The 14,518-nt window shown below is 44.2% G+C and overlaps 1 protein-coding gene across 5 annotated transcripts in view; it reads right to left on the reverse strand.

Moving 5' to 3' along the window:
* Window positions 1–14,518, reverse strand: part of GRM8 (glutamate metabotropic receptor 8) — a 687,726-nt gene that overhangs the window by 361,111 nt on the left and 312,097 nt on the right. For all 5 annotated transcript variants that reach the window (XM_048499900.1, XM_048499895.1, XM_048499896.1 and 2 more), the window contains exon 6: window positions 12,481–12,618. In XM_048499900.1, the coding sequence (XP_048355857.1) occupies window positions 12,481–12,618 (138 nt within the window). The remainder of the gene's footprint in view (window positions 1–12,480; window positions 12,619–14,518) is intronic.

Below are 14,518 nucleotides of genomic sequence, written 5' to 3' on the forward strand. Positions count from 1 at the left end.
ACATTCCCTTTTCACTGGTCACAGTAAGTAACAAACTTCTCACACAGTCTGGAAAACCCACAAAAACTATCTTCCCAGCACTTGTGTACTGGAGCATGACTCACAACATGAAGGGAAAAGTACAAATCTAAAAGTGATATATTCACTGACAGAGGCTTGGATTCTCTGCTGTGAATATGAATTAAATGAAAACAGAGTCTATAGAATATGTCATCAATAGTGTGCTGCTTTTTTATGAATTGTTCCTATTAGGAGCAACTTTTTTTCAAAGTAAGATTGGTGGCTGAAGCTTGTTTTTCATCTTAATTTGAACACAACCTCCATAAAAGCAGAGGGTTTTGCCTCTGAAAATTAAATACAAGTTTTTTAGCCTAGACAAAAACTTCAGTCCCTGAATGTAAGAGCCTACAAGGACTTTCCTCTCCCTCTTCCCCACTATTTCCTCCTTCCCTTTCCTGAAAGCCCTCATAGCTTCACCCCTTTTCTTACTTCTATCTCCCCTTCTCATTCAACATCTAATACACATGTATTTGCTCCTTTGTCTTCACGTTCCCTCTCCCCTGCTCCAGCTGCCTCTACTTAGGAAAATTATGACCCAGTTTTTATTCTCCTCTCCTGCTTTTTGCTTCTCACCAGGGGCGTAGTTAGGGAAAATGGAGCCCAGGGCAGAGTCTGAGTTTTGTGCCACACTTATGGGACCTCGAACCCCCCTGCGCTCCCCCCCCCGAGCCCCACTTACCTTAGCCGGCAGTGGGGCTTGGTGTGGAGAGGTTGGGCAGGGGCGTGTGCAGTGACCTCTGCCTGCCCTGGTGGGGGGGGGCAGGCAGAGGCATGTGTAGAAGACTCCACTAGCCCTACGGGGCAGAGCAGGGCCGGGCAGGAGCACATGCAGTGGCCTCCATTGGCGCTTGTGGGGCGAGGCCGGGCAGAGGCACGCACAGCCCAGCAGTGGCCTCTGCCAACCAGGCAAGGCTTCTGCCGGGCCTGGTAAGGGTGCACACAGCCCAGTAGCAGCCTCTGCTGGGTCTGGCAGGGCAGGGCAAGGGTGGAAGGATGAGGGATGTGGGGGTGATTTTCCACCCCCACCCACGTGACCACAACGGTGATCACTTGGGGCACCTATGCCCACCCTTCACCCTGGAAGGTACACCACTGCTTCTTACTACAACTCTATGAGGCAGAGTTACACTGAAAGTATGTTATTGGCTCCAAATCTCACAGCAAGCTTTCATCGCAAGATGGAATTTTGAATTTGGCTCTCCCTAACCCTTCTCTGAAGCTGTAACTTCTCCATCTCACTGGCTATCATAGGTTGGCTGATGCTGAACTGTAGCAAGCATCCAGACCTAGATGAGTTAGGCAAGTCTGGTGGTATCAATTCACCCAGTGTTTGTTGTCAAGCCTGGCTCCAAAGAGCCTTCCTTGAAAGACCAAAACACCCCTGGAAAGAATGCTGCTCTCTCCTCCTGCATTTTACCCACCTAAATCAAGCCTTGGAATGCAACAGCCACTGCAGGAATCTGTTTCTTAAACCTACAGGTACTTATTTTATTAATGTCGGGATTTTTAAATAGCCAGTATAAAAATGTGTCTCTGTGTGTGGTTGAAACTTGTAGCCTTTGGTAAACAAGGAAGAAGTTCTGGCAGCCATTGATAAACTAAATGCTACCAAATCCTCTGGCCCAGATTGCATTCACCCAAGAGTTATTAAGGAGCATAAGCATGAAATTGCTGATCTTCTCACTTTAATATGTAACTTATCCCTGAAATTAGCCTCCATCCCTGAAGACTGGAAGATGGTCAATGTCCACACCCACGACTTCTGCCCTAGTGACACTCAGTGCAAAACACTGGAAAGCCCCCACATCCCTGATGGCTTCCTGCCTTCATATCTAACTCTGCTTAGATATTTAAATATTAAACTTTTAATGAGTGCCTCCCCCTTGAGCTTTCTGTACCTTCTACTATCCCATAAGATATGTCGTTCAGTAAAACACCTGCACACGCAATTACGTGCGCGCTGCTGCTTCCAGAGAGTGAGCAACAGAGCTAATAGCAAGCCCCACCTCCCAACAAGCCCCACCTCTCAGAAGCCTGGAGCAAGCACATGGCCAGAACAAAGAAAACAAGAAAAAAGCCCCTGTTAAAAACACACCGTTAAAAGATTAAAAGATTTGGCTTTGAGAAAAGCCCTCCAAAAAGAAAAACCAGAGCTCATTTAGTGCTGTCTGACCCACTTTTCCTCTCCCTGCTACTCCTTTCCTCTGCTCTCTCCTCCTCTCCTCTCTTCTGTTACTCCTCTCTGCTTGATCCATCCGACTTATTTCAAACTTATCATTTCTGGGCAAGGTAGTTGAGAGTGCGGGCGTGGCACAACTGCAGGCATTCTTGGATGACACATTGGCACTGGACTCATTACAGTCTGGCTTCCACCCAGGCCACTGAATGGAGACCATGCTGGTTGCCATCACAGATGAATTTCATCTCTAGCTGGATCGAAGCGAGTCCGTGCTGTTGTTGCTTTTAGATCTCACTTCAGCATTGACATGGTCAATTGCAATCTCTTGACTCACCATCTAGCTGTTATCAGAGTACAAGGGACAGCACTAAAGTAGATGAACTCATTTCTCTAAGATTGAGGACAGTGGGTAGCATTGGGGAAGGGGGTGTCTCGGTGACAGCTTCTGTTTGTGGGCAGTTGCAGGGGACAGTCCTGTCCCCGACATTATTTAACATCTATATGTCACCTCTGGCACAGTTGGTGGGGAGTTTTGGGCTGAATTGCCATCAATTTGCTGATGGCGACCAGCTGCTTCTGTCAGCCAGCAGCTGCCCCAAATGTTTTGGCCCAGTATTTGGAGGCTGTGGCAAGATGGCTGTGTCAGAGCAGGCTGAAACTGAATTCAGTGAAGGTCCTGGGGCTAGGGTGGCACATGCAGGAGCAGGGGTTCCAACTGCCAGCTTTGGATGGTGAGGTTTTAACACCTATCTCTTTAGCCAAAAGCCTAGGTATAATCCTGGAGTTCTTCTTATCAATGGAGGCTCAGGTCACACATACAGCCAAACTGGTTCTTTTCCATCTTGACCAGGCTAACAGTTGGCTGCCTGACTGTCGTACGCTGACCTTGCCACAGTGATCTATGTGATGGTCACCTCCAGTTTAGACTACCTACATTCTAGACTACTGTATGCTGGCCTGCTTTTGAGACTGCTCTGGAAACTGCAATTGGTACAGAATGTGGTGGCCAGAGTACTCACTAGGAATCCGGTGAGAGAGCATAAAACCTGCCCTTTACCGACTGCACTGCCTACTGATTGAGTTCTGGATTGTTTGCAAGGTATTGATATTAACCTTTAAGGCCTTGAGTGGTCTGAGACCATTGTACCTTTGGGACTGTATTTCCCCATATTGTCCTCTGGGTCCTCTGATAGCAATTTCCTGGTGATCCCCAGCCCCTCGGGCATACAGCTGAGTCCACCAGAGCCAGGACCTTTACAGCTCTGGCTCCCATATGATGGAACTCATCACCAGTGGAAATAAGGGCTCTGTGAGATATCTAGCAATTTTGAAGAAGCTGAAAGACCAAGGTATTCTGACTTGACATCAACTAAAGCTGCTATGAATCCTTGTGTATTACACCTTCTTTTTGCCCAAATAAGAATGATAAGATCAGGTAAAATTGGGAATCTGGATGGATCAGTGATTTGATTATTAAATCACCATCAGGGAATTTTATGAATTGTTTTAAACTATTAATTATATAAGTTATTGTTTTATTATTGTTAATCAACATATGTGTTAGCTGCCCTGAGCCCAGATTGGGCCTGGGAAGACACGGTATTAAATCAAATAAAATTAAATTTAAAAATACTAGACATGACTCCCTGCTGCCTAACATATTTGTCTGCCACTGGACCAGAGTATCCAGACTGCTCAAAAAACATAGAGGATTTATGGTCTAAACTGCTAGAATAAATAGACATGGATCTGGCTTCACTCTTAGAAGGCCTCTTAAGTGCCACTTGGGCCATGATCTGTTGTCCACAAGGGTAGTCAAATACATTACTTAACGACATGTTTTACCGATAGTAATCTGATTTACTGAAGCATTAGGCAGTGTGGGAACTCCTGCTTATGATGAATTTATCTAACATAGGTTATAAATAGTGTGAGATAATAATAATATAAGACAAGGAAGATGAATATTGTCTGATAATGCCTTCAAAGCCCTTGGTAGCCAGTATTGCAATACCTGATGAAGCAGAATATAAGCATACACACAAAATCTCCACTTTGTTACTACTTCTAATTAGTTCTTTACAGAGCTTATAGGGACTGCAGAAACTAAAATGCCAGTGAAAGGACTAAGAGCTATTTGCCATTAACCAGCACAAACGCTTGGCTCCCTCCTCAGCCTCCTCATCCAACCCTGCTCTAGACATAAAGTAAGTGATCCAGAACAAACCCAGAACAGATTTTTAGACACATGCATCCATGTACTTCTTCCAATCACCTTCTATTTCCAAATACCAGGCAAACACATCATGTAATTCTTGCATGCAGTACACATTATATACTCATTGTGCCCTTACCACACAGATTAAAATGGCCACTGAAGCAGGGATTAACCAGGAACATGGAATATGTTTCTTTGAACATGGGTTAATTCCCAAATTCACAGGGCATTTATAAAACAATAAATATACAAGAGAGAGAGTTTATTGCATATAGTCAAAGGTGGATAAGTCAGAATAAAGGAAAACACACATGAATCAGAGTTGCATTTACTACAAAGATTATAATTGAAACAGATTAAAATGAGAGTAAACTATAATAAAAATCCCTATACCAACCACATAAAGCATATGATGAGTTAGATTTCAGCTGAAGCTTTAGCTTGAATTTTGATGGTGGCCTGTACATACAATGGAGTGGATGCAACAATCCTCCAAGGAGCCTTCCTCCAGCCCAAGGAGACCTCTTCCAACAGAGGTGGCTCTTCCATGCAACAGATGGTTCACATGACTTTTGTTTGGTTTTCAAATCAGAAGCAATTTCATTTTATGTCTTGCACACATGGAAAAGATATTGGGGATACAGAGTCAGCATGGTATAGTGGTTAAGAACAGGTGCACTCTAATCTGGAGAACTGGGATTGATTCCCTGCTCTGCCACTTGAGCTGTGGAGGCTTATCTGGTGAACCAGATTAGTTTGCGCACTCCAACATATGCCAGCTGGGTGACCTTGGGCTAATCACAGATCTTTGGAGCTCTCTCAGACTCAACTATTTCACAGGGTGTTTGGGGGGGGGGAGGGAAAGGAGATTGCAAACCCCTTTGAGAAAGGGGGACATAAATCCAAACTCCTCCTCCTCCTCCTCCTCCTCCTCCTCCTCCTCCTCCCTAGTGGTGTATTGACAGAAAATGGAGCCCAGGGCAAGAACTGAGTTTTTCGCCCTCCCCCACCTTCTCACAGACACATCCCAGTTACCATGTAACTGGCAGGCTCCTGATGCTGCTGCAAAGCCAGGGTGTTGTGGCAATGCGCCCTGGGGGTGGTTGTCAGTGCCAGTGGTGAGTGGAGCCGGCAGGGGCACCATGGTGCCGGAGGCGGTGTTGGGCAGCCCGGACTGGACATATGTGTTGGTGCTGTTTGGCATCTCATCTGCTCTCCTCTTTCCCCCGCCACACGCCATGCCACCAGCCAGCCCCACACAGGGCAAAGAGGCCAGGATGCCCAGGAGGCTGCAGCCGCCACTGTGCAGGTCCAGCCCTTGCCCGCCGCCCATCCACACCTTCTCCCACCTGGCAGCAGAGGGAGACTTCCCCTGGGTAGGAAGCCAACTCAGGGCAGCAGGGAGAAGCAGCGTGGCTCGAGGAGGACTCAGGAGGGAGCAAAGACCAGGTCCACAAAGAAGGGCCCCAGCAGCTCCATCTGTCACCACAACCCACAGGCTCTGGACAGCTCAGGGACGGAGGCAACCTGCCAGGCCCAGCCCAGGCACCGCAGGGCAGTCCAGGTTGGACAGTGCTGGTCCTGGGAAGGAGGAGGAGTGTGGGGGGAGCCCCCTATGTGACTGAATGGCCTCCACCAGGGGACATGACTCCACTGATCTAGTGTAAGCATTTTTTCCCTTCTCTTCTGCAAAGAGTGTTGTTCACACAAATATCTTCTGTGGGATCCAGTCCTATGAATTAAAACAGCCTCAGCATTTCTGGCATTCCCTGTTACAATTAATGTAACAATTAATGTTACCATTAATACTACCATTCAAAATGAAGCCCTTACTAGACACTGTCTAATTGGAAATTATTTTTAAATAGTTTGAAAAGCTCCAATTTCTGATATTCATCAGAGAGGGCTTTGCACCATTATATAGGTGTTCTGCTAATGTACAGATCTTCAGCTCAACCATTTATTCAGGGGAAAAAACACTTTACCATTTCAAGAGAGGATTAAGGGACAAAGAACTGTCACTAAACAAAACTTATGCCCATGTACACACAATTGCATTTTACATTCATGCACAAATTGAGGGTAGATAACTTTGGATCCCCTGAACCAAACTTCACCAAACTTGGGTGGTATCATCAGGAGAGTCTCCTAAAAATACCCTAAAATTTTGGTGCTGCTAGCTTAACAATTGCACCCCTGACAGCAGGCACCTCCCCAAATTTCTCCAGATTCTCCTTTTAAGAGATTCCACCCCCCCCTTCAGGGACCCAGGTTTAAAAGGGGGGAGAATCTGAGGAGGACCTCAGTTTAAACATTGAAAGTGATGGTTTGGTTTCCAGGGTGGGGGAGAATCTACCCCAAAACAGCATCACTTTCAAAGTTGTTTTAACTGGGGACCCCAGATTCTCCCTTTAAGGTGGATTTAAAAGAAGAACCTGGGCTCCCTAGTTTATACACCATTGAAAGTGATGCTGTTTGGGGTGGATTTCACAGGAGATGTTTTGTGAGAGATGATGCTGACGTTTGTTTGGTAAATGTTTTGCTGGGGGTGATTTGTGAGAGTGCCATGTATGTTTTGCTGGGGGTGGGGGATGATTTGTGAAATATGATGCTGACAAATCATCCACCCCAACCCCCAGCAAAACATACATAGCTCTCTCCCCACCAACTCTCTTTCCTAATTACCAAATTATGTAGGGTGGTGAGAACCACACAGGATTGTGAGGAGCTCCAGGCAGACCTTTATAAATTAGGTGAGTGGGCTAAGAAATGGCAAATGCAGTTCAATGTAGCAAAATGCAAAGTGATGCACATAGGGGCAAAAAATCCAAACTTCACATACACGCTACAGGGGTCAGTGCTATCAGTCACAGACCAGGAAAGGGATTTGGGTGTCTTAGTTGATAGTTCCATGGGAATGTCAACTCAATGCATGGCAGCTGTGAAAAAGGCAAACTCTATGCTGGGGATAATTAGGAAAGGAACTGAGAATAAAATTGTCATGCCCTTTTATAAAGCAGTGGTGCGACCACACTGTGTTCAGTTCTGGTCGCCACATCTCAAAAAGGATATCAAAGAGATAGAAAAAATGCAGAGAAGGGCAGTGAGGATGATTGAGGGATTGGAGCACCTTCCTTATGAGGAAAGGCTGCAGAGGGAATATGATTGAAGTCTATAAAATTATGGATGGGGTAGAAAATGTTGACAGAGAGAAATTTTTCTCTTTCTCACAATACTAAAACCAGGAAGCATACATTGAAAATGCTGGGGGGACTAATAAAAGGAAACATTTCTTCATGCAACGAGTGATTGGTGTTTGGAATATGTTGCCACAGGAGGTGGTGATGTTCACTAACCTGGATAGCTTTAAAAAGGACTTGGACAGATTTATGGAGGAGAAGTCGATCTATGGCTACCAATCTTGATCCTCCTTGATCTGAGATTGCAAATGCCTTAGCAGACCAGGTGCTCGGGAAAAGCAGCAGCAGCAAAACGCCATTGCTTTCACATCATGCATGTGAGCTCCCAAAGGCATCTGGTGGGCCACTGCAAGTAGCAGAGTGCTGGACTAGATGAGCTGTGGTCTGATCCAGAAGGCTCTTTCTTATGTTCTTATGTTGTTTGGTAAATGTTTTGCTGGGGGTGATTTGTGAGAGATTTACGTGCTTAATACCCACTTGCACTGGCTTGGAGCTGTTTTTCAGGCTAACAACTTATCTCATAGGGTTGGTGTGAGGACAAAATTAGGAAAGAGTTGGTGGGGAGAGAGCCATGTATGTTTTGCTAGGGATGGGAGGTATTTTGTGAGCTGGTGCATTGTTTGGTCATGGTGGGGGAGGGTGGCTGCCCATATCGGGGGGGGGGGGCGCCAAACTCAGGTTTTGTCCCTGGGCTTCAGTTTGCCTAGAAACGCCTCTGTTCTCCTCGCTCCGCCCATACTAATAGCTTCTGATGAAATCAGCTTAGCCTGGGCCATCCTGGTCAGGGACTGACAACTGTACACATTCTGAGATCTGCATGGCTGGGAGGGAGAGGGGAAAAAATCTCACCTACAAAAACTGGTCAAACAGGCTGAGGGCTTAGGTTTATCTAAATTGGCCATTGGCGTAAACTGGCTAAATTAGTGGCAGCTTAGATGCTGAGGTGAACGCAAAGAAGGATATTTCATTCCATTTATTAAATTCCCAAATAATTCTGCCACAAGCAAAAAACTTAAAATAGAAGAGATTTAAACAATGTAATTTTGAAGTTCACAAACTCATCAAACATAGATTTGAAATACATCATGAGGACCACCAGATTCTTCCAGCAAAACAAACATTATGCCTTGTTCAAGATCTGAACAAATTAGGCAAATTTAAGCTTGCTGTATATGGCTCATGAAATGTCTTCTCCCATTTCTATTTTTAAGAGTGCAGTCAGTCATTATAGGCATTTAAAGGTTGATTAGGTTTGCAGAATAGTTAAAACAAAATGCTAACCTTACAGAAAGATAAAGCTGATTTCTAAAAGCCAAGCAGATATGCATGAAGGAATTACTTTAATTAACATTTGGGGCAAGGTTTCAATAAGAACACCTCTTTGCTAATAAATAAATAACAGGCAATAGCCAGGAGGGAGCCAACTAGAGTCAGCTCCTCCTCTGGCCATGCTCCTGGACTTCCCCCATTAAACCAGCAGTGGCCACAGGAGTGCAGGGACATTGGTGTCACGTTTCCCCACCAGGGAGGGTTAAGGTGACTTCATGCTTCTGGATTTGCCTCCTCCGAGGCAAGTGGCTAAAGGAGAATAAATCCACTGGCACAACCATGTGCCGCTCCCACAGGTGAATTTTCCCCTCCCTTTGGATGGGGCTGTTTAAGTAATAATTTATTTATTTTATTTATTTGTATGGGTTTTACATTTCTACCCTGCCTATATATAGGGTCACTTGGCAGCTAAAGCATCTATTAAAAATACAGCATACAAAAGTTAAAAACCCAACCCTAATAACTTTTGTATAATTCACTCCCCCAACCATAGAGGGGGCATCAGTGGTGGGATTCAAATAATTTAACAACCGGTTCCAGTGACAGGATTCAAATAATTTAACAACTGGTTGTTTACAAGCACCATTTTAACAACTGGTTCTGCCGAAGTGGTGCAAACCTGCTGAATCCCACCACGGGGGGGGGGTATCCAGGGAGAGTAACCAAATGCCCGGGTGAAGGGGAAAGTATTCTAATAAAAATGCATTTGACTATAATCAGAGTCAAAGCAAGGGGAAACTCCACCTGGGACGCATGTGTGCCCTTGCTGCAGTGCCGCCCACGCCCCTTCTGTGGTGCCATCTGCCCCCACCCTGCCCCAGAATTCCCCCACCATGCCCCCTCCACAGCCTAGCCATGCCTCCGCCACAGCTCCACCTGGGGCATCATGTCCCACCCTGCCCTGTTGGTGCTACACCTCTGACTATAATAATGAACATTCATATGTCCATTTAATAAAAAACAGCTACTGTTTTTATTCCCAGATGTTTCACAGATGGCTTTGGGAACTGGTGGCAGAGGTCCTCATGGAAACAAATGCTGCAGATGGCACAGATAGAACAGAGAGCAGGGAGGAATTTCCTCACTTGGTGACCAGGTCCTGGCACGCCCTAGGGAGATCATGGCATCAGCGAACAGACGGTACATAGATAAGGGAGGGAATGAATCGGAACATCACAGGGATACCTATGATCCCCTGGACTGCCTACCTCATACATAGACTATGTAATGTGATGTTGGACTATATGTAAGTTTTCTACACTGAGCAGTTCTACACTGAGAAAGTTATTAGCTTTAGGCAGTCTTAGGAAGTGAGTTAGGGTACTACTAATTTAGTGGGCTGTTAGGTTAGACCAGGGGTCGGCAACCTTTACCACCCAAAGAGCCATTTGGACACGTTTTTCACAGCCCTGAAGATCTACTGAGCCAGAGAGGTGGCTTCACATGGAGCTGCCTCCAGTTCAGCCCCTCCACTCACCTTTCCTTCCAGCGCTGCTCTGTAGGGCCTGCCTGGTGCCACTGCCTCTCGTGCTGTGGAAGGCAGTGGCACCAGGCAGGGAAACCCACTCTGCCTGATGGAGCAGGCAGCCACCTTCTCTGTGGGGCAGAGGGGGGATGGTGGCTGCTCTGAAGGGACACACCCACGCTACCCTCTGACCTCCGGGGGTCGGAGGGCAGCATGGGCATGTCCCTCCAGCCCTCCAGAGAAGGCTGGAAGGAGAGGTGAGTGGAGGGGACGCAAAAAGCAGTGCCCTCACGCACGGAGCCACCTCCGGTTCGGCCCCTCCACTCACCTTTCCTTCCAGCGCTGATATGAAGGGCTGCAGGGACATGCCCACACTACCCTCTGACCTCGAGACCACACGGAGCCACAGTATAAGGCTGAAAGAGCCACATGTGGCTCCGGAGCCACGGATTGTGGACCCCTGGGTTAGATAGATTGTCAGGCTTAACTGGTGATGGATATTGTATTCTAGTATTTTTAGAGTCTTAGATTATTCACTAAGTTAAGCTTCTTATGCTAGCACACTTTTGAATTGTTACCCTTAGTTTTTAGGCCAAGTGTTTTTTGTAGTTATTCTATTTGGAAGGAAGTCGCCATCTTGGTCATTAATGTTTATCCTCAATGATATAAGTAGTTCGATTAGAGTTGTTGATGCTGTATTGGGAATTTGCTATTATAATGTCATGTTCATTGAAGTTTATAATGTTATGGGTTTTTTGCTATGCTGATATTGTTGTATAATATTATGGTGCTGTTATGATCTTCTAATCATGGTTTTTGTGATTATGATGTTATGGTATTATGTTTATCATTGCCATGTATTTTGTGAATTAGCTTGCTGTGCTGATGTTGTTATATTGCTGTTATATTGTTGTTATATTGCTGCTATGTAATGTCATAATTCTATATTGTTATATTGATGATGGTTTGATTATTGATACTGTTATTGAATGTGTTATGTTACTGATATATATTTTTGTTGTGAACTGCCCTGAGCCCTTCGGAGGAGGGCGGTATATAATCAAAGATCTATCTATCCACTATTCATTGCTAGAAAGTAAGCCACTTCAACATTTTTCTTTTCAATATCTATTTCAGCAACACACTGAAACCAAAATAATTTCAAAACTTTAAATTTTCTACATTAACTAAAACTTGTCCCTGCTGATTAATCACCAAGAATTCTGTTTGATTAATGTGCCAATTAAACCAATTAAATCTTACAGCCCTATAAATCACAGTGTATTCTTCCATTCATCAATCATACATATTAAAACATCTTCCTCATATTTCCACAGACTGCACCACCATATCTACCAAAGGAAACTAAAAAAAATAGGAGTGAAGTCTATGCTTTTAACATTAGGACATTAGGTAAACATCTCTTAATCTTCACAGTAAATAAATGTGTCTGACTTTTCCCCCCATTAGGGTACCTTGGGTGTCATAATCACTTCATTCACTCTACACAACCAGTTTGGCCAGTCATGAAGCACAGCCATTGTCACCACAACAGAGGCACTGACAAAAATGAATTCTGAAAGAGGTAGCAAACAACTTAGATAAAATATTGTGTGTTGTGAGAATGGCCAACTGATGCCCCCTCAAGAGACTTAATTGTCATTATGATAGTCTACAGGAACCTCTTACCTTGTCCTATTCAATGAGCCATCAAAATTTGGAGAGCATGACCTTCCTTCATTGAGGATAGCAGGCAGAAGTGCGTGTGCATATTCATGTATATGTGGTACAAGCTTGTGAAAGGGAGACAAAAGTCTGAGAGAGAAAGAGAGACAGAGGGGCACTGAGTGTCTCTGGGGGTCCACTTTGGGACATCAGATCATCTGTCCTAAAGGAGTGTGTCATTGCCTCCATTTGGTGCAACATTTGTATATTTGTAAACAAAGGAACCATAACAAAGACATCACAATATTCTCATTCAAACCAGGAAGCTTTGGAACTCATAACAATGCACATTCAAGCAGGTTACCTGTGCATTTCTTTATATTGCTGTTTCTTTTTCCATGAGAACCCAACTTGCATCCAAAATTTTCTTCCCAGAATTCTGCAAACCACACATTCCGTCTGTTATTTGCAAGAGTTCGGCTTCTAAAATATCGATCAAAACCTACATTTTGTAAAAGATAAAGAAGAGGCATCACAACTCATTTCACTAAATCCTTGAAATTCTTTGTGCCTAAAGAGAAACTTGAGTCCAAGTATTCGACAAAATGAACTTTGATTCACAAAAGATCATATCTTGGATAATTTTATTGATCTTTAAAGTACTGTGTTTGTAAAGTGCAGTTAAGTTGCAATCAACTTATGGAAACTCAGTAAGGTTTTCAAGACAAGAGACCAACAGAGGTATTACTGGGCTTTAATGTTGCTTTACTGCTACAGACTAAAATTGCTACCCACTTGAAGGTATAAATATTTGTATTAAAGGAAAGGTTGATGACCCATTATCATATTCCCTTTCCAACTGCGTTTATCAGGTCTAGAATTCAGTCCACCAAATGGCATCCGTAAATTGGCATACAGATGATTAAGAGTAGAAAGAGGATACTGCTGACAGTACAGCATTATCTAGAATAAAAAAATTACAGAACCATAGAGTTGGAAGAGACCACAGGGGCCATCGAGTCCAACCCCATGCCATGCAGGAATACACAATCAAAGCACCCTTGACAGATGGCCATCCAGCCTCTGTTTAAAAACCTCCAAAGAAGGAGACTCCACCACACTCCGAGGCAGTGTATTCTGTCAGGAAGTTCTTCCTAATGTTTGGGTGGAATCTCTTTTCCTGTACCTTAAATCCATTACTTCTTGTCCTAGTCTCTGGAGCAGCAGAAAACAAACTTGCTCTATCTTCAACATGACATCCCTTCAAATATTTAAACATGACTATCATGTCACCCCTTAACCTTCTCTTCTCCAGACTAAACATACCTAGCTCCCTAAGCTGCTCCTCACGGGATATGGAATGAAGACCTTTTACTATTTTGGCTGTCCTCCTCTGGACCCATTCCAGCTTGTCAATATCCTTCTTGAATAGCAGCATCCAGAACTGGACACAGTATTCCAGGTGAGGTCTGACCAATGCAGCATAGAATGGTACTTTACATCTTTCAATCTAGACACTATACTCTATTGATTTAGCCCAGAATTGCACTGGCTTTTTTGGCTGCTGCATCACACTTAGTCAGCACTCGTGTTCAGTTTGTGGTCTGCTATGATTTTTAAAATCTATTTTAAATCTCTGTGTATTTACATTTTTGTATATTATGTAATATTTTATAGCCTAGATGCCAATAAAGGCCTTGAATTGGATTGGATTGGTCTGCTTAGACTCCCAGATTCCTTTCACATGTACTGTTATAAAGCCAGGTGTCACCCATCTTATATCTGTGCATTTCAATTTTTCTGCCTAAGTGTATTATCTTACATTTATCTCTGTTGAAATTAATTTTGTTAGTTTAGGTCCAGCTCTCTAATCTGTCCAGGCCATTGTGAATTCTGACCCTGCCTTCTGGAGTATTAGCTAACTCTCCTAATTTGGTGTCATCTGCAAATTTGATTAGCATGCCTTCTATTCCAGCATCCAAGTCACTGATGAATAGCACTGGGCCTAGGACAGAACCCTGCAGCACCATACTAGTCACTTCTTTCCAGGATGAAGATGAGCCTTTGGGTTCAGTCAGTCAACTAATTACAAATCCATCTAGCCCACATTTTTACTAGCTTGCATACAAGAATGTCATGGGGGACCTCGTCAAAGGCCTTACTGAAGTCAAGGTATGCTACATCCACAGCATTCCCTTTATCTACCAAATGTCACTCTATCAAAAAAGAGATAAGATTAGTTTTACATGACTTGTTTTTGAGAAAACCATGTTGACTTTAAAAGATCACAGCATTCCCTTCTAAGTGCTTACAGGCTGTCTAATGATTTGCTCTAGAATCTTTCCTGGCATTGACCTTAGGCTGACTGGGGAGTAATTGTTTGGGTCCTTGGTGGGGTTTTT

The sequence above is a fragment of the Sphaerodactylus townsendi genome, linkage group LG06 (assembly GCF_021028975.2).
Source record: "Sphaerodactylus townsendi isolate TG3544 linkage group LG06, MPM_Stown_v2.3, whole genome shotgun sequence".
NCBI lineage: Eukaryota > Metazoa > Chordata > Lepidosauria > Squamata > Sphaerodactylidae > Sphaerodactylus > Sphaerodactylus townsendi.